This window comes from Diorhabda carinulata, chromosome 2 (genome assembly GCF_026250575.1).
Source record: "Diorhabda carinulata isolate Delta chromosome 2, icDioCari1.1, whole genome shotgun sequence".
Classification (NCBI taxonomy): Eukaryota; Metazoa; Arthropoda; class Insecta; order Coleoptera; family Chrysomelidae; genus Diorhabda; species Diorhabda carinulata.
This window is the reverse complement of record NC_079461.1, coordinates 4,113,492-4,139,292: the sequence shown is the minus strand read 5'-3', so window position 1 is coordinate 4,139,292 and position 25,801 is coordinate 4,113,492. Positions and strand designations below refer to the sequence as shown.

At 32.5% G+C, this 25,801-nt stretch overlaps 1 protein-coding gene across 6 annotated transcripts in view; it reads left to right on the top strand.

Moving 5' to 3' along the window:
• Positions 1 to 25,801, top strand: part of LOC130903946 (cAMP-specific 3',5'-cyclic phosphodiesterase) — a 248,370-nt gene that overhangs the window by 28,007 nt on the left and 194,562 nt on the right. For 5 of the 6 annotated variants that reach the window (XM_057816398.1, XM_057816384.1, XM_057816392.1 and 2 more), the window contains exons 2-3: positions 20,410 to 20,646; positions 23,710 to 23,934. In XM_057816398.1, coding sequence (XP_057672381.1) covers positions 23,846 to 23,934 — 89 coding nt within the window. In that variant the 5' untranslated portion in view covers positions 20,410 to 20,646; positions 23,710 to 23,845. The remainder of the gene's footprint in view (positions 1 to 20,409; positions 20,647 to 23,709; positions 23,935 to 25,801) is intronic. The other variant, XM_057816399.1, reaches the window with a different exon arrangement.

The window sequence follows — 25,801 nt, the reverse complement described above, 5'->3', positions numbered from 1 at the left end:
AACCAAACCAGCGCAATGCACAGATGTTATAAATAGTTATCAATAATTTAAGTGTTTTTAAGGCAATCCAAGGGGGAAAATACTCCATTTCTACCAAATTACCATCAATATTATAATTTCTGAACATTATTCTGGTTATTTTCTAGTTCCCTACCAATATTTCTACCTTTTTTACATAATTAAATCATGAATATTTAAACTACGAGCCGAAGGGAGTCTTATTAGCTATCTCAGTATGGTAATTTTGTATCTCTTCAGGGTTGCTTGTTATTCTTTGCTGAATAATGATACTGCCGAATTGTATATATTAAACAATTCTAATTGGTTGGATAGTACCGACAAATGTTATTACAAACTCCTCCAGTTGCTCGAAATAACGACGAGCAAACCAGTCAAACTGAAACGGGTTGACGTAATTTTTATTTTGTATACTCTAACAAACTAAAGAGGAAATTAGACAGTTATATTACGTAGGTATATTATCTTGGAATTAAAAAGTAAAAAAGTTTATTTCGACATTCCTAATATTCTCTCAAAAGTTTTATGAAATCAATATCTGTATCAAAACTTATAAAAACTGTTTATTGGAAATATCTCATTTCCTATCGCTTTAACGTTATTTAAGTTTATCATAAATATTATAGAGAAAGAAATTTTCTACAACTTTTGTATATAGAATTTTTTTATATATCAAACCGTTTTTGAGATATAGGGTGTGGAATGCGGAATCCTTAGCTAGAGTTATTCTCGTTAAATAATACGCCATATATAGACTTGTGAGCGAAAAAATCGACTCAAGTAGCACGCTCGTGGTCGTAGCATCCGTTCTTTTGCTGATTATGATCATGAAAACAAAGAGCATTCTTGTTAGTCACTTTTTTTTCTCGTTATAACTTATTATTTATATTGTCGTCGATGCAACATTGGCACCACCTACTTTCATGAAAGTAATGCGTTATTATTCAATGTTGACTTGATTTTTGACTATTATGATTGTGAAAGTTGTGGATATTTATATAAAAGTCAAAATTTCGATTCGAACAAACATCTTCAACGGTTTTAATACGCCTTATTATAGCAACTTTTGATTTATTTCATTTTAAACGTCATTATTATTTAAAATAATGAGACTTCAATTTTCGGGACTAGATTTCAAAGTCGATTTCTCGTTGTCGAAGATCTAAGCTATGTTAGTCTTATCTAACTAGAAGGAAACTGAGCCATAGTGGTTTGCCCTTTTCCCTTTTATCTGCACGAAATTAAACCGTAGTGGTTTACCCACCCTTTTCCCTTCGCCGTAGACGTGTTTTCTCTTCCCAAGTACGTCAGCTATTTGATATAAGTCGCTTATTTTATAGGCTTTGTAACCATATAGAATTAAGAAATGAAACAAATTTTTTTACTTTTCAATTTATGTTGGTGTATAGCAGTTTATTCACGAAAGAGTTTGCACAGTTTTTGATACCAAATTTATTGACAATTCATTAGTCAACTATTGAAATTTCTCTAAAAATATTGCGGGATATTCGTGAAAACGATCGAGAAAATACTCGGCTGTAGATTTATTATCAAAGATCTTGAGAAAAATATTTGAAGAGGTCAATAATTGGAAAGAAAAAATAGTAAAAGAAGCAATAAACGGAGAGGTAATTTTATCATATTTCTACGATTTCAATAAAACGTTGACGACACCAATATTACGGATCATATATTTGAAAATATTTGTTATTTGAAAAAAGAAAATAGGTCCATACACTTTTTCAATGTTCAATAAGTTCGATCGTCAAGCTACTCAAAAACCACTGAACCATTTTACCAAATCTGGAAACAGGAAATAATCCGATGGGGATAAATCTGGCGAATAAGGTTTCAATTCAAACTTTAATTCATTAATTTTGGTCATCGCTATAACGGATGTGTGAGCTGATGCATTATCTTGATGAAACAACACTTTCTTCTCAGCCAAATGCGGCCGTTTTTGCTTGATTTCTTAGCTCGAACGTTGCATAATACTCGCCGTTTATAATTTTTCCTTTTTCAAGCTAGTCAATGAAAATTATCCCATGCGAATCCCAATAAAAACGTCTTGCTAGGAGATGGAACGGTCTTTGCCTTCTTTGGAACCGGTTCCCCCTTTCGAAACCATTTTGATTGTTCTTTTGGTTCGGGTGTGAAGTGACGGACCCACCATGCTGGTCTTCGCATGTACTACGGCCCCGTTTAAACTCTACTACCTGAGCAGTCTCACCTAGATTAAAATATAGTTCAGCTTTTATATTGATTACAAATTCACTATTGATGGCTGCCAAACAAATAATAAACAACGTGGCGTCTCCAAACTTGCAACATATGCTGTACAGATTGTGTACTTTCTAATACAGCGGCCTTTTTCAAGCAACTACCGCCGTATCTAAGTCGGACCAGGTACTTTTGGACCATCCTCTTGAAATAACGAGCCTGATGGAACGATGAAGTACGATTGCACGGTTTTTTCGCTACTGTAAATAAATCAGTATAGCCGTGGCTGAAAAACGTTACTTATATCAACAGAACAACGAATTGGTATGGAAAAAAATCTGTTTTCCGATTCGATGTGATCTTTGGTTAAGTATTCGTTAGGATGATTTAACTGTAACTTTGAATTGAACGAATGTTTAGATGAAAATCTGGTCTATAATCTATTTTGATGAAATAAAGAGTAATAAAATGATGAAGCATTCGTAATCCATAGGCGTATCACTTCTTTTAGTCGACGGTTAAAATATTAGTTATCAGATTTATATATTGTGTATATTTGAACCCAGACAAAGAAAAAAAATAATATAATGGCATAAAAAAGTATTTCTATATGTCTGAATTTGAATTAGATTGCTAACAAACACGTTCTTATTTCAATCAATCTACCCCAGAATAATTTATGTAGTCAGGGTGTAAAAACAATGTTTACAACTTACGTCTCTTTCTTTGTGTTTCACTTTCAACAAGTTGAATCCTTAATCAATCAGATATGTCAGAAGGGCGTTAATAACTTTCGTGAAATATTCTTTGAGAAATTGTTGTTGAAAATATATGAAAATTAGGTGCTAACTTCCGAAACAGACTGGTCCCTAGTGATGTTATTGGAAAGTTTTTTTTGTTCGTAAGTTTGAGGAATTATTTAGATTATGTAGTCGTTCGGGGATTGGATTTTGATAAAATTAACCTCACAAAAAACATTTTTTATCAAATTCTACTAGGTTAAGATAATTTCTGGTCTTTTTTTGATTAAAATTAGAATACAATAATCTGTTTTGATCTCATTCAACACAGATAAGTAAATTGGCTGCTAAATTAGACTTTGATGTCTTTAATTAGACTTTCTTAAGTTGAAATAAAAATAATTTTCTACAAAATTAAAAGGAAAGACAATTTTTGATCAAAATCAACTCATCAAGTTCATTTTTTGGTTAAATTAAGTTCAGAAAAGCAAAAATTAGGCTCTGAAAAACCAGTTCCTGCCAAATTACTCGAAGTTAATATGATTTATAATCAAAGTAAACGCATAAAAGTCATTTTAGCTCTATTCAACTCATAGTAGATTTTTTTCGATAAATTAATCGAAGAAAAGCAAAATTAAGTTCAGATAAACGATTTTTTACCAAATATTATGAAATTGAGGAAATTATTGGGCAGAGTAAACTGGTAAACGCCATTTTTTGGATAAATTCAATATACAACAGTCCTTTTTGACTAAATTAAACACAGAAAGCAAATTTTCAGCCAAACTTTAGACTTGAGAGTCATTTTTTGACAATATTAAGATGAAAAAGATAATTTTCCACAAATTTAAAGCAAAGAAAGACAAATTTTGATCAAAGTCAACTCATAAAGGCCATATTTTTGCCAAATTTAACTGCAAAAAGCAAAATTAGGATCAAAAAAACGATTTTTTACTAAATGTTATGAAGTTAAGGAAATTATCGGCCAGAATAAACTGGTAAACGCCATTTTTTTGATAAATTCAATATACAACAGCACTTTTTGATTAAATTTTGATCCATCCAAGACTTTGAATCATTTATTTTCAAAATTGAAAACAGCCGTACATTTTTTTTACTAAATAATCCAAAAATAATCCAATTTTTGATAAAAGTGAACACATAAAGGCTATTTTTTGGTAAAATCACTTCACAAAAGTCGTTTTCGACTGAACCCGACTTAAAAAATGAAATATTTCGCCATTATTTTTTACTAAATTAATATCAGAAAAGCTATTTTACAAATCAACTGTAAATCATGCTCCTTCACTTGCCTTAGCAACAGAAATTAGTAAAAATAAGCAAAAATTCATCGAGTGCCAAATCGTAGCTGTTAGGTGGATAACCCACAAATACCAAGTAGGAATAATCTCAAACGTATAGATGGAGACGTTTAAAAAATTTACCTTGATCAGATTAAACAGAAAAATAATCTCGTTATGTCATAATTTTTTTCAACGGTATTTATACCTCCAATTTTTTTACGCCGAACTATTTCTATGACATTCTTCCAAAATTTTCACACGCTTTCGCCAGGTGTTTTTTGTTTCTAACTATAAGTGCATAAGTCGCGCTTGAAGCGATTGCCAGGTTATTTGGCAAACACTTTTTTAAAAATTAACACATTTCAGATGTGTGTGAATAATATTCAAGGTATTTTAGATGATGCGCATCAAAGTCATTTAAAACTGGATACAAATCTCTTTCATTGATACATTAAAAAAAGGCTAAACATACTGCTTTTACGTCAATGAACCACGTATACTTTGTTGTGTTAATTGGTTTTAGTATTATTAAAATGAAACTTCACTGTTTTAACGAAAATAATTACCATCCTTTTTATTAATATGTCTAATGCCAGTCACATAGAAACTTAAACTGTCAATTCACAGAACACACTCTTTTGGGTATGTTTTGTGTTCACACTCGCAACCAACTTCACTTCGTATTAGCATGTTGCCTATTCTAATATACCCTTTAACAAATCTTCTCATACTCATCCCCCCCTCATTTTCCAAAGTTTAAAATGCTATTTTATTCTTAAAATACTCAAATTTTATACTTTTGAAGGTTTTGTGAGTGCATCCTCCATTTTTTCATCTAAAGGACAGTGATTTATGTTCAGAAATCCATCTTTAACTTTCTTTGTAATGAATTTTCGTTTTATTTTCTTAATTTAGTTATTTTTTTATATGGTGGTGATGAGCCCTGGGCACATAACCTGTTATTTTATCTGTTTTTAGTATTATTAAAATGTAACGTCACTGTTTTAACGAAAATAAATATCTTCCTTTTGATTAATTTGTCTAATGGCAGTCACACAGAAACTTAACTGTCAATTCACAGAACACACCCTATTGGGTATGTTTTGTGTTTACACCTGCAGCCAACTTCACTACGTATCACTTACCATGTTGTCAATTACTCTTTTAAAAAGTAAATTTTACTAATTTATGTAACCCGAGATAAAAAGCCGGCTGATTATTTCCAAAACCCCCTCAAATATTTGCACTAAATGACATATTTAGTTCAATTCTATATTCATCGAATTGTACCGGGTAGGAAAATAAGTACGGCCGTCGGTCATATCTCAAGATCGGATTATATTACAGCTTCAGGCGAAAAAAAAAGAAGACAATTGAGTCCCTGTTCTTTTGCTAACAACCTGAAATATACCTCAACTTCTTAGACAATTCTCCCATATCCATTAGACAAAATATATTGGGACGAACCTTTTTTACTTAAACTGAAGCTGTTTTTTCGTCCTCTTCGAGCCACTTGGTCGTCTCTTTTTCTTCCTCTTTCCAACCTTGACAGCACAATCACAAACCCATCACCACAACTCCAGCCCTGCAGAGGATCAACTCCCATACATCTGAACTCCAACAAACCTTTCTTCATAAAAAATTTCCCTCATCCTACCCAAATATACCCATCTCCCCTCTCTTTCTATCTCTTTCCCTCTCTTTCTCATCTTTTCTCTCTCTGGTAAAAACTGATGACTTCAATGTGTCTTACTGCCGTTATTACTTTGATGTCAGGCTGGATTCTTGCAACTGGCTAATAAATATGATACACGACGATGCTGAAATACTTTCAGGATGTTACGGGACTGGTGGGGCTACGTTTCAAAGTAATGGTAGAGTAAATCGCCATAATATGCATTACTGGTCTAAAACAAACCCCCGTTCGATGCAGAAAATCCAACATCAGGGTCGTCGGTCTGTGAGTGTGTAGTGCGGAATTCTAGGCGGTCAAATCATTGGACCTTTTTTTTATTGAAACGATTATTGGAGAAAGATATTTAGATTTTTTGAGAAACGAACTGAAACTTCTTATAGAAGACATACCATTGGCCATTCGTCGTAACAAGATGGTTGTTCGGCACGTTATTCCATATTGTTAGACATTTTTTAGATAAAACATACCCTGATAGGTGGATAGGACGTGAAAGTTTATTTATATGGCCACCCAGTCCTAACTTTCGTAGATTTTTATTATATTTATATAACTTTTTATTTAAATAAAAAGAAAATATAATTGTATAATTTATTTTCGTGAATACACCGTAAAACTCATCTTCTTTTTCGTGAATATTGAAAATTCGAAAAAGATCATATTATTAATCATGCAAATGTGGTTTTGAAAGGTGATTTTCACCCGATAAGCATTAAAAATATTCAAGAGTAGACTGAGAACGCGCCCTATGAATATCTTACGACAGACTTTCATATAAAACCGATTACTGTTCCAATCGATATGTCGACGTTTTTTTTAAAATAGCGACTGCAAAAAATAATTATTTTACCACTAAAAATGAATTTATTCCAGCTTTTTTACGGTTATGTCAAAAGTTCGGCTCAATTTTTGCTTACACACAAAATAAAATAATATTCATAAAAGGCTTTTTATCAATGAAGCCAAACACATGCTCACGAGGATAAGAAACTTCATTTTATTTATTACAAATATAAAAACAAAATATTAATCTGTTTAATGTTCAGTGGCGTCGCCAAGGGGGGCAGTTACGACCGAGTAACTTTTTAATTGGAAGCTATGAACGAAACAAGTTAAACAAGCGAATTTAGACAATTTGGAAAAGTGCCTTCCAACTGCATGTGGCTACTTCCAGAATTTCTTTCATTCTCGGGATTATGTTGGTAGTAAAATACTCGGCTTTGATGGAACCCGTTGTCAACGTACTCCAATCTGTAGCTGTGGACGTGGTCAAAGTCTCGGAACACTTTAAAACGATTTTAGTTTTAAAAATCACCGTGAAAATCCGGAAAAAGTAACAGACGAAATTATAAAGGAAACTGCTGTTGTTGCAGAGAAAAGCGGACTGAAGGGGAAACAACGTCATAGAAACAATCATCCAGCAGTATACTGGAAGAGGTCTCCAGTAATACCAGAGTTGGATTCAATCTAACAAATCTAACAGTTGTTGAAGTCCTAAAAGAAACAAATTCCTTCTTTCCCGAAACGGAAAAAATAATAAAAATTTTGATCGCTTTATCATGTACGACCTGTACAGTAGAGCAGCCTCAGAAGACTAAAAACATGGCTAAGAAGCACCAGGGCTTGAGAATCGTCATCGAGGCAAAGACTTCCAAAATGTAAGGCTTGATGCTCTCGACTGTACCAGGCGTTCATGTCTATGAAGTTTTGACTGGTTTCGAATGAATAAATTAGAAAAATTTGTAAAGTAATTGAAGATGTATTTATAGATTGAGTACATTCCGAATTCGATACGTAAAATCACTTTAGCAACTGTAAATCGTATTAAATATAAATTTCTGTGGTACATTGAAAATGAATAATTGAAAATAAGCAAATAAATCGTCGAGCTACATTTAGCAAACGACCGTAACGTTGTTTATAGCTATTTATTAGAGTCAGGAGACCTTGAATTGATTAATTTTATACGCATAAATAGGTGCGATTTAATCGGAGTGTATTTATAAAAGTTATCAAAATGATTATAGTGTGCCAAAACACGAAAACCTTCATCTTATAGTTATCCAATGATTTAGCCCCATCTTTAGATACGTTCCACGACGATTCGTAAAAGTTTGGTGGATCATATCAGTCTAACCTAACCTAAGTCTAATCTAACCTAACCTAACCTAATCTAAACTAACCGTGTGGTGCAATTGGGTAATAAATGCATTAAATGGCACTTGGTTTAATCAAATTCGAATAGATATACAAACTGTATGTAGAATCATCAAGAAAAAATCATGGAAGAGTTTTCGATAACACCAGCCCCTACTTGTGATTGGATTTCATTTTGTAGAGAAGTATGTAGGTTAAATTAGGTTAGGTTTCAATTATTTAATTCTTTAAACGCAAAAAATACCTGAAGGAATGATTTTCGCGCCCCATATGCATGTGTATTCTTGTTCAGCGTAATTTTCTTTATAACATACTAAAATTTTAACGAAATCGGAGGGTTGTAACCTAATCTAGATAATTACCAAAGTTTTTGCCCACCCATTCATTAAATATCAAAATAATAACCCTTTAACAAATTTCTCTTTCATATTATTAAAGGAAGGTCGAAACTATGTCTTACAAACAAAAATAATAGTGATTATGATTGTAGTTTAGTCCCAGTTTGCCCTGCGAGATGCAAGAAAGTGCTGTGATTTATACTTTTTAGACCAAGGCATATTTTTGTGAAGTTAATTCAAATCCAGACTTGTAAATCCAGGTCGATAGAAAACGTTCAGGACAGCTTCGAAAAACCACAACTGCTCAAGATAAACGTATTGTATTAAACGGTAAACTTAATCGACGACTCACGGGCTCAGAAATAGCAGCTCAGATTAATGAAGACGTCAATATAAAATTAAGCGGTTCCGCTGGGATAAAGAACATGAAAATTGGACAAAGGAAGAACAGACTGTAAAACATGGCGGAGTCTCAGTGATAAGGAAGATTTGGAGGAAGGGCGACTGAGGATCTGGTAAAAATTTTGGAAAAAATGGTTAAATTAGTAATTTTGCGTGGCCGCTACGTGCTGGGGACCCGTTAGACCCTCCGTAAATCCGACGCTGCTGCCTGATTGGCAAAAAATTTATCTTCCAGTACAAATGTTGGAAAACCCGTAGTCGCATCGTGTCCCAATCCGCTGTTTTCATAATAATTCTCGCAGAATTCCATTAATCTATGAAACCATTTTAGTTATGCATCCATAAATTACGATACATCGTGTTTGAATTTATTCTTTATCAGCACAAAATCCATTGTCATAAATAATATTATCCAGTGGCAATGACATCAACCAAACTTGGAATCGTGACGTTCCCGCAAAGCCACAAAGAAACGTGCCTGGAGAATTTATTTCGACATTAAAAGTTATTTATCAACGATCCCAAAGTTTCTGCGTTAGAGATTTTTTTTTTTTTGAAAGAGTGTTTTTCATTTTACCGCCTATACAGGTGCAATTATCAGAGCTTTACAGGTATTTATAGATTTAATTGGTGGTTTTAAATCCCGATCGCGCTTCTCAAGTTTATATAACTCACATTTACATCGGATGTTTTGTTCGCGATAAACAACATAAAATTCTCATTTCAATAGAACTACAATCGGCATTTAGTTAGTTTAAAAATAAACTAATGCACAACTAAAAGATAGATATTATATTTCTTTTTTTTATTTTTTCCTTCCATATTCCTCGATCTTCAACCTGATGTAATACGTGGAGGATTTGGTTTGTAACTTTTACCATCCAGGCGAAATATTATTCAGAATCAGTGAATCATTTGAATGTATAAATAAACAACAACTTTACACAAAGAAAACCGATTACCAAATCAAATAATGAGCTGCGCAAAAACAAATTGTTCTTAAATAAAAGTTTTGTGAACAATAAAGAATGTGGCGAACGTGGCTTCATGATCTACTATCCACAAGTCGATTTGCAGATTCGGTAAATGTCCTACTAGAGCCTAGCACAGAGGCCAAACAGTTGAAAAGAAAAGACAACATCTATCAACAGATGCTCAAAAACAAATTCGTCTTCGTATTTAATTTTACTGAAATTATCTTCGCTTGTGATATATATTAAGTACAATTCTTAATTATGGGTTCCTTATCAACCGATTATGGATTTGCAAAATGAAAACATCGGAAATAACATTTCCGCTATTACGACTGTCGTGAACCAGTGAGGATTTTCGATTTTAAGAAACTGGAATGCAATTTTTCAAAAATCTAATCATGCATCTCAAGTAACAATACAAATATTACGTTATGATTCTTTTTATTATTAGGAATTAATAATTTTTATTCCTTGAAAAGATTTTTAATCATTTTTAATTCTTTTAAAACTAATAGAATTGTTCTGAAAGAGTAGAAATGTTCAGTCTCTTTAGATGTCAAATTTTTAAATTAGAAGAAGTAGTCGTCTAATGTATCTCTTCTTCTCTTTTAATATATAAGGTTAAAAGTTATTGTTGATTATTTGACGATTGTGTTGTAGTTCTAAATGAATTCCAATAAAAAACTTAATTTAATGTCGATTCAATAGCTTTATATCGTTATTGTTGACGATTAAGCTTATTTTGTCTTACATAACATGAAAATGTATTCATCAATGAAGGGAACTCTAAGTTTGAAACAATCCAAGAATTTCAGAATAATCTACTTTACAAACAAAACATTCACTGTCTTCGAATAGAATTAACTATTAAATACAATAAAGATTTGTATTTACTTCAATTTCAACGATGTTATATATGGGAAGACTGCGTAACGGAAATTACAAATTCGAATTATGCAGAAATACAAAAGAACATAAATAAACTTATTCGTATTCTTGAAGTATGGAATGAGTAGAATTGCTACGACCTTTTTCAAACATAAAGTTAACAACGTCGTGAATGATTATATTGAATCTTACACAATGTAAGCATATAAACTGAAACAATCCACTAACTGATCGCATTAAATGGAAATAAGAGTCCAAAAAACTAGAACAAATGAAACAATTCGTTAGTTGATTGCATTTAATGGAAGTAAGAGTCCAAAAAACTTGAACAAATGAAACAATCCGTTAGCTGATCGCATTAAATGGAAATAAAAGTCCAAAAAACTTGAACAAATGAAACAATTCGTTAGCTGATCGCATTAAATGGAAATAAAAGTCCAAAAAACTTGAACAAATGAAACAATTCGTTAGCTGATCGCATTAAATGGAAATAAAAGTCCAAAAAACTTGAACAAATGAAACAATCCGTTAGCTGATCGCATTAAATGGAAATAAAAGTCCAAAAAACTTGAACAAATGAAACAATTCGTTAGCTGATCGCATTAAATGGAAATAAAAGTCCAAAAAACTTGAACAAATGAAACAATCCGTTAGCTGATCGTATTAAATGGAAATAAAAGTCCAAAAAACTTGAACAAATGAAACAACTCGTTAGCTGATCGCATTAAATGGAAATAAAAGTCCAAAAAACTTGAACAAATGAAACAATCCGTTAGCTGATCGCATTAAATGGAAATAAAAGTCCAAAAAACTTGAACAAATGAAACAATTCGTTAGCTGATCGCATTAAATGGAAATAAAAGTCCAAAAAACTTGAACAAATGAAACAATCCGTTAGCTGATCGTATTAAATGGAAATAAAAGTCCAAAAAACTTGAACAAATGAAACAATTCGTTAGCTGATCGCATTAAATGGAAATAAAAGTCCAAAAAACTTGAACAAATGAAACAATCCGTTAGCTGATCGTATTAAATGGAAATAAAAGTCCAAAAAACTTGAACAAATGAAACAATCCGTTAGCTGATCGCATTAAATGGAAATAAAAGTCCAAAAAACTTGAACAAATGAAACAATTCGTTAGCTGATCGCATTAAATGGAAATAAAAGTCCAAAAAACTTGAACAAATGAAACAATCCGTTAGCTGATCGTATTAAATGGAAATAAAAGTCCAAAAAACTTGAACAAATGAAACAACTCGTTAGCTGATCGCATTAAATGGAAATAAAAGTCCAAAAAACTTGAACAAATGAAACAATCCGTTAGCTGATCGCATTAAATGGAAATAAAAGTCCAAAAAACTTGAACAAATGAAACAATTCGTTAGCTGATCGCATTAAATGGAAATAAAAGTCCAAAAAACTTGAACAAATGAAACAATCCGTTAGCTGATCGTATTAAATGGAAATAAAAGTCCAAAAAACTTGAACAAATGAAACAATTCGTTAGCTGATCGCATTAAATGGAAATAAAAATTCCAAAAAACTTGAACAAATGAAACAATCCGTTAGCTGATCGCATTAAATGGAAATAAAAGTCCAAAAAACTTGAACAAATGAAACAATCCGTTAGCTGATCGCATTAAATGGAAATAAAAGTCCAAAAAACTTGAACAAATGAAACAATCCGTTAGCTGATCGTATTAAATGGAAATAAAAGTCCAAAAAACTTGAAAAAATGAAACAACTCGTTAGCTGATCGCATTAAATGGAAATAAAAGTCCAAAAAACTTGAACAAATGAAACAATCCGTTAGCTGATCGCATTAAATGGAAATAAAAGTCCAAAAAACTTGAACAAATGAAACAATTCGTTAGCTGATCGCATTAAATGGAAATAAAAGTCCAAAAAACTTGAACAAATGAAACAATCCGTTAGCTGATCGCATTAAATGGAAATAAAAGTCCAAAAAACTTGAACAAATGAAACAATCCGTTAGCTGATCGCATTAAATGGAAATAAAAGTCCAAAAAACTTGAACAAATGAAACAATCCGTTAGCTGATCGTATTAAATGGAAATAAAAGTCCAAAAAACTTGAACAAATGAAACAATCCGTTAGCTGATCGCATTAAATGGAAATAAAAGTCCAAAAAACTTGAACAAATGAAACAATCCGTTAGCTGATCGCATTAAATGGAAATAAAAGTCCAAAAAACTTGAACAAATGAAACAATCCGTTAGCTGATCGCATTAAATGGAAATAAAAGTCCAAAAAACTTGAACAAATGAAACAATCCGTTAGCTGATCGTATTAAATGGAAATAAAAGTCCAAAAAACTTGAAAAAATGAAACAACTCGTTAGCTGATCGCATTAAATGGAAATAAAAGTCCAAAAAACTTGAACAAATGAAACAATCCGTTAGCTGATCGCATTAAATGGAAATAAAAGTCCAAAAAACTTGAACAAATGAAACAATCCGTTAGCTGATCGCATTAAATGGAAATAAAAGTCCAAAAAACTTGAACAAATGAAACAATTCGTTAGCTGATCGCATTAAATGGAAATAAAAGTCCAAAAAACTTGAACAAATGAAACAATCCGTTAGCTGATCGTATTAAATGGAAATAAAAGTCCAAAAAACTTGAACAAATGAAACAATTCGTTAGCTGATCGCATTAAATGGAAATAAAAGTCCAAAAAACTAGAACAAATGAAACAATTCGTTAGTTGATCGTATTAAATGGAAATAAAAGTCCAAAAAACTTGAACAAATGAAACAATTCGTTAGCTGATCGCATTTAATGGGAAAAAGAGTTAAAAAAACTTTAACACATGAAATAATTCATTAGCTAATCGCCTTAAATGGAAATAAAAGTCCAAAAAACTTGAACAAATGAAACAATTCGTTAGCTGATCGCATTAAATGGAAATAAAAGTCCAAAAAACTTGAACAAATGAAACAATCCGTTAGCTGATCGTATTAAATGGAAATAAAAGTCCAAAAAACTTGAACAAATGAAACAACTCGTTAGCTGATCGCATTAAATGGAAATAAAAGTCCAAAAAACTTGAACAAATGAAACAATCCGTTAGCTGATCGCATTAAATGGAAATAAAAGTCCAAAAAACTTGAACAAATGAAACAATCCGTTAGCTGATCGCATTAAATGGAAATAAAAATTCCAAAAAACTTGAACAAATGAAACAATCCGTTAGCTGATCGCATTAAATGGAAATAAAAATTCCAAAAAACTTGAACAAATGAAACAATTCGTTAGCTGATCGCATTAAATGGAAATAAAAGTCCAAAAAACTTGAACAAATGAAACAATCCGTTAGCTGATCGCATTAAATGGAAATAAAAGTCCAAAAAACTTGAACAAATGAAACAATCCGTTAGCTGATCGCATTAAATGGAAATAAAAGTCCAAAAAACTTGAACAAATGAAACAATCCGTTAGCTGATCGCATTAAATGGAAATAAAAATTCCAAAAAACTTGAACAAATGAAACAATCCGTTAGCTGATCGCATTAAATGGAAATAAAAATTCCAAAAAACTTGAACAAATGAAACAATTCGTTAGCTGATCGCATTAAATGGAAATAAAAGTCCAAAAAACTTGAACAAATGAAACAATCCGTTAGCTGATCGCATTAAATGGAAATAAAAGTCCAAAAAACTTGAACAAATGAAACAATCCGTTAGCTGATCGCATTAAATGGAAATAAAAGTCCAAAAAACTTGAACAAATGAAACAATCCGTTAGCTGATCGCATTAAATGGAAATAAAAATTCCAAAAAACTTGAACAAATGAAACAATTCGTTAGCTGATCGCATTAAATGGAAATAAAAGTCCAAAAAACTTGAACAAATGAAACAATCCGTTAGCTGATCGCATTAAATGGAAATAAAAATTCCAAAAAACTTGAACAAACGAAACAAGAATGAAAAAAAAATGAACAGAAAAACAAAAATACGAACATTTTTACTGAAAAAACCAACTCAAGACTTATACATGTTACAGATTAGGTATAGAAATTTATTTAAAGTTGATTATGCTTCCGACAGAGGAATCATTTGAAAGTTAAATCCTGCAGCCCAAAGATAATCGAACTGAAGTGGTAAATAGACTTTTAACTTTGTTGAAGTTGTCTTTAGAACAGAACTGGTCGCAATAGAAGCCAGTGACATATTCGAGTAATGATTTCGTGAAAAATATGCAAAAAACACTAATAAACATGTTTTGAAGAAATAATTTTCTACCAAATAAACTGAGACAAACACTTTTTTAAAAGTTTAAACCACTGCAATCTAGGAATACTCGAATTATACGAGGGTTGTTACTTAAGTTTTAAGATTAAATAAGAACAAATATTTAGAATTGGACACGGCTTTATTGTTTGAATTGAACGCATGGATCGCTTCTTCGGGTGTAGAAAAACGTCGACTTCACTATTTTTGATTTGCGGGAATAAGAAGCAATCAATGGGTGCCAAACAATAACCCATCAATTGATGTTCTGACTGCTCAAAAACGTTTTTGATATGTGAGAGATCGCATTGTCGTGGTGAGGAATGATCGATTGATTTCCCTGACTGAAACAATTGCTGACGTACCATTCAGAATTAACCATTCTACGTTGTTCCAATGGAACCATTTGCTTCGAAGTGCTTCGTGCGCCAACAACTTTAGCCGGATTTGACTCGTCTTCAAAGATCCATACAGTCGAATGTTGTTTATTTTTGGGTTCATTGCATAGATCGATGACTCGCGGCCTGTCACGATCTTACAGACGTCTTTTGAAACACAGCGATTGAATATTTGTTGTGAATTTGTAAACAAATCAAATAACACTCGTATGACGACACTTCTGAGTACATTTACTATTAAAAATATCAAACTTTATGATCGCAATATTCATATCAGTGTTACCATATTTCAAAACTTAAGCTGCAACCCTCGCAGTTTTGAACTCAAGTTTTATATAATAAGAATTTTATTATGGAAAGTAACGTGAAATATTTTTGAAATGAAATAATACCAATGTCGGCTTTTTCGGCTAATATTTGAAAAAGAGGCTTATTTTTGGTCTGCAAAATAGTCTTAAGAGACATGTTTATAAAAAACTGTATAAAATAGGTTAATACTTGAGAAATATCTCCTATAAAGACAAAAAATAAACATTTTTATCCCACAGGAAAAGACGTGATTTGGTCAAAATTCGGTTAATATTTGATATTGAGCTTTGTAAAGGTCATTAATCTTTGTAGAATGACATTTTTCCACATAAAACGACCGTAAACATCATATTTGATCTTGAAAATAGCAGTAAACAGATTTTAGTAGATTTACTTTCTTCTATATACTTCAAAGTTCGATAACTTTGTCGTTGTCTTATGTTTTATGAAAAAAAAACAAAGAAACAAAGAGTAACATATTGAAATTATTCTGAAAAATATTAAGTAATATAATTAAATAACTCAATTCGACAACTTGCTTTTTAAAAAACAATTTATTTAACAGACTGACGATTTAATAATTTAAAGTTACAATTGGTTACACAAATCTAACAGAAATATGAAATACAAACAATTTATAGCAACGATAACTTAACAAGGTTAGAATTCATAGTAATAAATAAATAATTGATAATGGTGCGCCGCTGTCATAAGGGTTGTTTTGAATTACGTAACTCTATCTAATAGAACTCACTATATACAAGAAATTGTACCTGTTACAACTTGTATCTTACATCAGTAGTAGTTCAGTAGCGGCTCGTTGTAAAAAAATTTAGACCTTCTGCAATATTTTCACTAAAACTTACCTTTTAGAAGTTTTCCAATCATTTTTAGCTTGAATATTGAATTTCCGTGAGTAGCATTTTCCCCTACTTACAATAGTTTTTTCTATAAGCTTCTGTTATTTTCTTTTAAGTCATTTACTTCTCCAAATTCTTTCCATGTTTCCTTTTTTGCTTTCTTAATTTCTTTCTTGACTTCTTTCCTTTGTATACTTCTCTGTTTTCTTCAGTTTGATTTCAATATAATTTCTCCATGTTGCCTTTTACTGTTCAACCTTTTTTCTTGTTGCTTCTGTACACCATTTGGTTGTTTTGTGTTTTATTCGTTGTATCATTCTCCTCCTGCGAATTTCTTCTCCATGCGTTGTTTCTTTGAATAGCTTCAAATCTTTTTCTAGCCTAACCTCTCATTTTTTATCCGTTGTTTCTCGTTATTTCCTTCCTTTTCTTTTGTTCCCTACTTTTGTATCGCACTTCTCTAATATCCTTTAGTGATTACCATCTTTATATCCACAATTTCAGCTGAATTCTAACCAAGAATTTCTTGAATTATCTCACCACTCCTTAAGACACCCAATCTCATTTCTTAAGATCTGTTAATCGAATAGTTAAGTGATTCATAGTGTTTATATTTCGTTTTTTATGTCAGTTTTGTAGATTGTTAACTTTAACCCCTTCTTCAATTATTTATTTTTATCTTATACTAGCTTTTACCCGCGGCTTCGCTCGCATCGAATCCATTAAATAAGCATCAGAAATCATTATAATAGAAAAGAACGAACTCTGTAGCTATATTAGAACCTGAGATATAGATCTTTGAATGTAGAAAAATTGCCAAAAACCTACAAAAATCCATAACTCCACATTGAATGTCCGCGCCTAGCTCATCTCCAACTCAACCGATTTAAGTGCTCAAAAACTCAAAAGAAAGAAGGTGTTTCAGCGAGTGTTCTTAAACCAAAACGAACTCTGTAGCTATATTAGAACCTGAGATATAGATCTTTGAATATAGAAAAATTGCCAAAAACCTACAAAAATCCATAACTCCGCATTGAATGTCCGCGCCTAGCTCATCTCCAACTCAACCGATTTAAGTGCTCAAAAACTCAAAAGAAAGAAGGTGTTTCAGCGAGTGTTCTTAAACCAAAACGAACTCTGTAGCTATATTAGAACCTGAAATATAGATCTTTGATTGTAGAAAAATTGCCAAAAACCTACAAAAATCCATAACTCCGCATTGAATGTCCGCGCCTAGCTCATCTCCAACTCAACCGATTTAAGTGCTCAAAAACTCAAAAGAAAGAAGGTATTTCAGCGAGTGTTCTTAAACCAAAACGAACTCTGTAGCTATATTAGAACCTGAAATATAGATCTTTGATTGTAGAAAAATTGCCAAAAACCTACAAAAATCCATAACTCCGCATTGAATGTCCGCGCCTAGCTCATCTCCAACTCAACCGATTTAAGTGCTCAAAAACTCAAAAGAAAGAAGGTGTTTCAGCGAGTGTTCTTAAACCAAAACGAACTCTGTAGCTATATTAGAACCTGAGATATAGATCTTTGAATGTAGAAAAATTGCCAAAAACCTACAAAAATCCATAACTCCACATTGAATGTCCGCGCCTAGCTCATCTCCAACTCAACCGATTTAAATGTTCAAAAACTCAAAAGAAAGAAGGTGTTTCAGCGAGTGTTCTTAAACCAAAACGAACTCTGTAGCTATATTAGAACCTGAAATATAGATCTTTGATTGTAGAAAAATTGCCAAAAACCTACAAAAATCCATAACTCCGCATTGAATGTCCGCGCCTAGCTCATCTCCAACTCAACCGATTTAAGTGCTCAAAAACTCAAAAGAAAGAAGGTGTTTCAGCAAGTGTTCTTAAACCAAAACGAACTCTGTAGCTATATTAGAACCTGAGATATAGATCTTTGAATGTAGAAAAATTGCCAAAAACCTACAAAAATCCATAACTCCACATTGAATGTCCGCGCCTAGCTCTTCTCAAACTCAACCGATTTAAATGTTCAAAAACTCAAAAGAGAGAAGGTGTTTCAGCGAGTGATCTTAAACCAAAACGAACTCTGTAGCTATATTAGAACCTGAGATATAGATCTTTGAATGTAGAAAAATTGCCAAAAACCTACAAAAATCCATAACTCCACATTGAATGTCCGCGCCTAGCTCTTCTCAAACTCAACCGATTTAAATGTTCAAAAACTCAAAAGAGAGAAGGTGTTTCAGCGAGTGATCTTAAACCAAAACGAACTCTGTAGCTATATTAGAACCTGAGATATAGATCTTTGAATGTAGAAAAATTGCCAAAAACCTACAAAAATCCATAACTCCACATTGAATGTCCGCGCCTTGCTCCTCTCCAACTCAACCAATTTCAGTGTTCAAAAACCCAAAAGAAAGAAGGTGTTTCAGCGAGTGTTCTTAAACCAAAACGAACTCTGTAGCTATATTAGAACTTGAAATATAGATCTTTGAATGTAGAAAAATTGCCAAAAACCTACAAAAATCCATAACTCCACATTGAATGTCCGCGCCTAGCTCATCTCCAACTCAACCGATTTAAATGTTCAAAAACTCAAAAGAAAGAAGGTGTTTCAGCGAGTGTTTTTAAACCAAAACCAAGTCTCTATCTTGAATAGAACCTGAGATATTGAGGATAGAACGTGTGTATGCGAAAAACTCCCATAAGTAATATACAGGGGGAAATCGCATTTGAGTATAACTCGAGAATGGTGAAAATTAGATGAAATTCGATGGTTGATGGCTGATCTGTGCATCAATACGTTTCATTGAAAAAAAAAATTAAGCAAATCGGTTGGTTAGAACGCCTGAACGGACCCGGAATAGAAATCATCAATTTTTTTAATATATAAGATTAATGTGACCGTAAACTGATTCTATAATTATTCACAGTTATTATTTTATACGATAAGATTTAGTATTTAAGGCAGTTTGTACACTGATACAGCTCTTAATAGTTTGATATTCGTCGAGTTAGATTATCGGAACCGAAACGAACTTCGTTTATTCTGAATTTGCTTATTTTATTGTTGTTTTAACACAATTGTAAATTTAGTCATTTAACTCTTGTATACTTTTCTTATATTCACATAATGCAGTCACATACTTTCAACGTATTCCCTTCAAATTGCACCGCATCCTATTTATTTTGTTCTCGTTATTTAAATAAAGACGCTGACGTATCTGACTGCAAAAACTGCTATCATCGAATCTTACATGAAATTCCGTGACTTCTCTTTGTTAAAAGAACCGCTCAAGGCAGTTTACCAACATTTATAAATAAACAACTTATCAGATTTTTAAGTTCGTTGGGGTATTTTTAAAATGAATCTCATGATTTTATAAAACTTTATCAAAATGAAGAATCTTGTAGGGATAACAGATATTTCGAATGGCTCGCAATTGCATAGAGAAAAAGAAGTATTAATCCGGTTTCGAACCTGTTGAATCCCTTCAGAACAGTGTAGCAACACCCTCTCGTTCGGAAACTCTAACTTGAACTATAATATAACAATTTTATTTACTATTATCATATATATCCATTCAAGAATATTCTGCTTTTCAATATAATATCATTCTTTGCATTTTAAAATGACTTTCAATTTATTCTGTTTGGTGCTTGTGCTGTCAACTGAAGCATCTGTTAATTGCTCCCTGGATACCGTTTCTGAACAGTCGCTAACGTTGAGAATCGCGAAGGTAGAACGAAGCATAAACTTTCTTATAGTCCAGTTCATAAGTTAGTTGTAATTATTTTCGCAAAAATGAGCAAAATCCTCGAATGAAATTATTCTTAATTTAAATAATATCGCTTACTTTACCTCTAGCAGAATTGGTACGATATCGGAGAGTTAAAACTTCGTCACACTGGTCGGGGTCTGGAAGTGCTGCTTGCCTTGGTGCGGCGCGCCCCCCGAAGGCAAGCCAGTCGGCCCTGACCCATCACCACCAGCACTGGAAACTCCTCCGAAACCTAACCAAACTGTATCCGCGTCCGAATTGCACGATATACAAGAAGACCTGGAAGACGAAGATGAAGAACAGAGCACTCTGCAACCGCTGGGAGGGTAAATGCTAATAAATAGATGTTGGCTTATGCATTAAGTTCTTTTTATTTGCGCATGTGTAGTTGTTTTTAGATTTATAGATTATAGAGATACCTACAATACATCTAGACAACAAGAAAAGAAGGTGGCCAAAATCAAAAAGAATAGGTCAGTCTACCTAATCAAATATCCCGCATTGTTTTCTGATGTCATAGCTTAATCCAGTCCTTGGTGAATATAGGATAGCCAAGGTCAGGCTACCCAGAGTTTAGTCAGGCTTGGGCCATGATTGGTTTGCCTGTGCAGGGTTTCCCAATGTTGGTCGAAGCTAAGCCCCGTCGTTCAAGTCTGAGGACTCTTACATGGGTTACACAACATTATTTCACTTTGTAGTAAAAGGTAAACAAATTATAAGACCATGAGGAATGGACTCGATAAATTAAACTTAAAAGCTGTGAGCTCTTGTGCACAATTTTGTTAAGAGAATAGAGATGCTGGAGAATCAAAATGAAGACAAGGTTTGGTTTGATCTATAGGTCTGATTATATCTTTGTAAATTCGTGTCTTTGTTTCTTGTCAAAGGTTTTAAGGTTTTTGTTCTTTTATATTACGTTCTGAAGACATCCCGTGACCTTGTTTGTTCTAGCTACTTGTCCTATTACCTCGTTCATCTACGTTTCCATAACTGGTTATGTCAACTTCATGGTGCTTGTACTTCATTCTCTGTTATATTATTTGACCTTCTAGTTCTAATTTTTTTAGTCGAGATAATCATATACTGTTTTCCTTTCAGATTAAAGATATCTAAAAATCTTCGAAGATCATCTTCATTATCTACACATATCATGGCGTCATCGGTATAGCACAGGATTTCGATTTCTCTGTCATAAGCTTTTGTGAGGTCTATGAAGCATAGGATTGCTGGTTTATTATATTCTTCGGATTCCTCAACCAGTTGTCGTAGAATAAATACTGCAACTATGTAGGCTTTTGCTGATCTGAATCCTTGCTGATTGTCTTTTAGTGTTATGTTTCAATGTTGTATCTAGCCAAATTCTGGTTTTTTCCTTTTTTTAAACATGACTATAATTATAATGGTGTCTTGTGTCGGATGTTGGCCACCGTACTTTAGTAGTTCATTATGGACTCTATTCTATACTGGAGATTTTTTGGTTTTTAAGGTCTTCAAAGCTTTGTCGACTTCTTAAAGGGTGACTCTCACGTTATTTCTTTCCACTGTTGTCTTAGTATCCTACTTATTTGTTTTTGGGCGCTGTAGAAGCCTCCCATCAATTTTTTCACTTTTCATCTGCCTAACTAGTGAGTTAATCCCATTCCTAATCAATTTGTATCGGTTGTAAGCTTCTGTTACGTTCTATTCGCTAAGAAATCTTTTCGTTTTTGCTAAACTTTGCGGTTCCTTCCTTGGTGACATTTGAATTTTCGACAATACAAGATTTTCTTTATCTTTTCCTCGTGTGAATCATCTTCGTCTATATCCGAGACTCTCTATAGGTACTTTGATCTATTTATCTCTTTTCTGGGGAAAGACTGCTAGCTTGGCACATCAACCCTCCCATTTTTGCCGAGCTTGGGACCGGCAACATTACCATTAGGCTACTCAGTCCACCCACCGCCTAACCTAACCCAATATGACATAAAACACTGAATCAACTGAACCATCATCAAATGGCAACACAGTTCTTGTCAACGTCACCAATATGAACACTTCCGGTCGATGTCTGTTTTTACCTTGTCCCAAGCAACTTCAACGGAGTGGAGTTTTGAAACTGACTTCATTGAAGAATGTTGTTGTATATTGATTGTCTGATTGTCGGATTGTCTCCTTTCAGATGGTAGTATAGAATTAGCTATTACGTCAAACACACTACGTGGACATACGTAATAATCGTATGAGAATTTTTATTATGTCACACACCCTGTACATATTTAGGACTGTACAGCTAAACAAGAGCATTGAGTAAGAAAAAACTTGTCCCGAGCTGTTATATATTCCGAATGAAAACTAGCAATATCAAACTTAAACGTTGATGACAGTGGTTGACAGTCAAACTACACAACTAGACGAAGGAAAATTTGGTTTTGTAAACATGATTAAAAATAAAACGTTTATATGTTAACAATAGCATAAATTTTTTCGTTTCAAATGTATTACTCCTTGTATTAACTTTTGATATACCCTCGTAGCTATCAATATTACAACATAGTTCTAAAAAACGCCAATAACAGGCCGCGCCAATTTTTAACGTTAACTTTGTCTATTGTAGCTTATCTATGTGCTCGATCATATTTACGTTCCCGCTAAAATCCTGACTCAGCACCTGACATCACGTCCAATGTGTTTACATTAATTATTAAACGTGTTAGCTCCTCGGAATAGATTTTAATTTTATACTCTACAAGAATAAATCTGAAATACAATATTCCGTTATCGAATTACAGATTATTAGAAAAGAAAATGTCAACCACGCGTGTTTGTTCAGTCTAACCATAAATGTGATTAAAAGTATAGCTCCCTTTATTGATTAGAGATTAATTAACTATTCTGTAAACAATGTTTTTTCTATATCAAATTATTAATAAATTATGTTTAATACTGTTAAAGATCGTGTTTGAATGGAATACGTGGTTGGAATTTTAAACAAATAATGAAATAATTGTGCCGAGGGATGTGGCTTTTACACTGTCCCGGAAATTGTAGTGGTTATTGGCAACATACCTGCTTGCACGTGAAATTTTAATATCACACACGAAACAAACACTGAGGTATTTCAAACGCTACAACGAAATTTCGCAAACGGGAAATAATAAAAAAAAATATATTTTTTTTTCATCAAATATGTAAGAAAATTTGTAATTCAGTATTTATTCTCTTGGCTTGAATGTAAAACGAACTGATATTAACAAAGATATCTCTCCGAAAATGAACTTCTTTCACTATAACTAACGATACAAGAAAAAGCTCTCGTTCATTCTATTCACCAGCCATTTCTCACCTTCTTTTCTACTTCGAAAAAAACCTATACTATTTACCAATATTGTCGTTTTTTTCTTTTCAATTAGGAGATTGACAACTAAAAGGACAAATGTTCAATCCACATCGCCAACGTATTCGATAATAAGCGGCCGAAAAGGACAAAGGACAAGATATTCGGAGGGATCGGCAGGTCTGCCGACGACACCATCTATCGGCGGCAAGATGCAGGCAGAACAAGGCACCATCGCCGATCTACAGAAACATCATAACAGATATCTTAGGAATAGGAGGCACACGCTGGCTAATGTTCGGTAAGTTGTAATATATAATGACAATAAAGTTTTTTTAACTATATTTGTTATTAATGAGGTTTATTTATTTGTATCCTTTGACTTATAATTCAATAACAATGGACGATATACATCACATGTATTTAAAACACTCATACTTAGAATTAATTTTTATTTTTTGTCAAGATTTCAAAACTTTAAACTTGATATCTATAAAACAAAAAAAATCTATTAACCTCAGTTTTCAAGTTACATATTCTTATTCAGAATCTGGCATTAAATCAAGAAAATTGAAAGATTGTTATCTAAGATTTGTAAAGATTACCGGGCTTTCTCCATAGTCGAAAATGAAGGTTTCAAAAATCTTATGAAGGCAGCTGCTCCTCGGACAATAAATATAAGGTTGTTTCAGAAACTTTTAAAAAGAAATTGTGTACGATACAAAACATAACCTTGATAACATCTATTTGGTCTGATACGTTAAATATAAAAAGTTTAATAGATTTCAGTTACTTTCGGCGTATACAAACTTTTTGAAAGACATACGTCACGTCATATGATCGTTCAGTTCAGTCTTCCGTCCGTCTTATTTGAATATGTAATGTTAAAAAATTTATTTTATTTATTTAAAATTTACATTCATGCCATAGTATCGCCTCCCTAACGTAAAGAATTTGATAGACACTTTCTACAGCACAGAGATGGTTCTCCTCACCTCTACCCTCCATAAAACAAACCTTATAATCGATGTAAGAAAAACATCGATGAACAGTATCCATAACTGATAATACCTACTTGACGTCTAGAATTATTCTTTCGAGAATGTTCGTGTCACGTGTCGTCAGTTAATAAATCGTCATTGGTTGAAAAAACTCAAACTCCGTTATGATACTACAAATTTAGTGACCTTTGGTCTTAAGATATTCATAGACCAAATAAATTATACGTTTACCTTGTCAAAAAGTACTTATTTAAATACGGGTTAAAGAAGAAATACCTATTTACTAATAATCAATAAATTAATTATGAAAGAACGGAAAAATGTTGGACTACACTATATATAACGACTAAACAATTATAAAATATACTTAAAATTCAAAAAATTCATATTATTTAGTATATTAAAAGATTACAATTTATTTATATTGTATATTATTCTAACAAGAAAAATTTTCTATAATTTATGACGAGGTGGCACAACTGATAAGCTACCCCAAACGATCAACATGAAACTCTATACATAGACTATTGATATTACGAAAAATCGATTAATCATATCTATTTTCTGCGGAAACATTTGCTTCCGGAGATACCGGAAGTGGCCATTATCTCAGGAAGTCTAACAGATATCGAACAATGAATAACTTTGTTCGATAGATCTCAACAAAATCTATCTGTGTGCGAAGTCATGATGATTGACGCATGCGCAGAAGAGTTTCTGTGGAAAAAGTATATAATAGGTAATTTTTGAAAAGTTAGGTTAGGTTAGGTTGTGTTAGAGACTGAAATAAAGGTAAACAAAAACAATTTTCTTCAATCAAATATTTTAATTGGGGTTAAATCTATAACTTTTACATTTTAAAATCTTTTTTGATTTCTTCTATTAATGAAATGAATGGGTCTCGTTGCCATGTATATTCTATGATTTGATGATGATTTAGTCATTTCGACTCAAATTTTTTATTAATTCTATAATATTGTTAAATATTACATTTACATATTCCCCATTGCAAGTAGCGCCAATGTGGTTCCATCCCTTGGGTCGAGTGCTTTTAATTTCGTTGAAGTAACAGGCGTTCTTATTGAAATTCTAGGTCAGCAAATATGATTCTAAAAATAGACTTGGGTAATTGTTGAAATTTTCATTATTTAAAGTATGTCTGTTTAT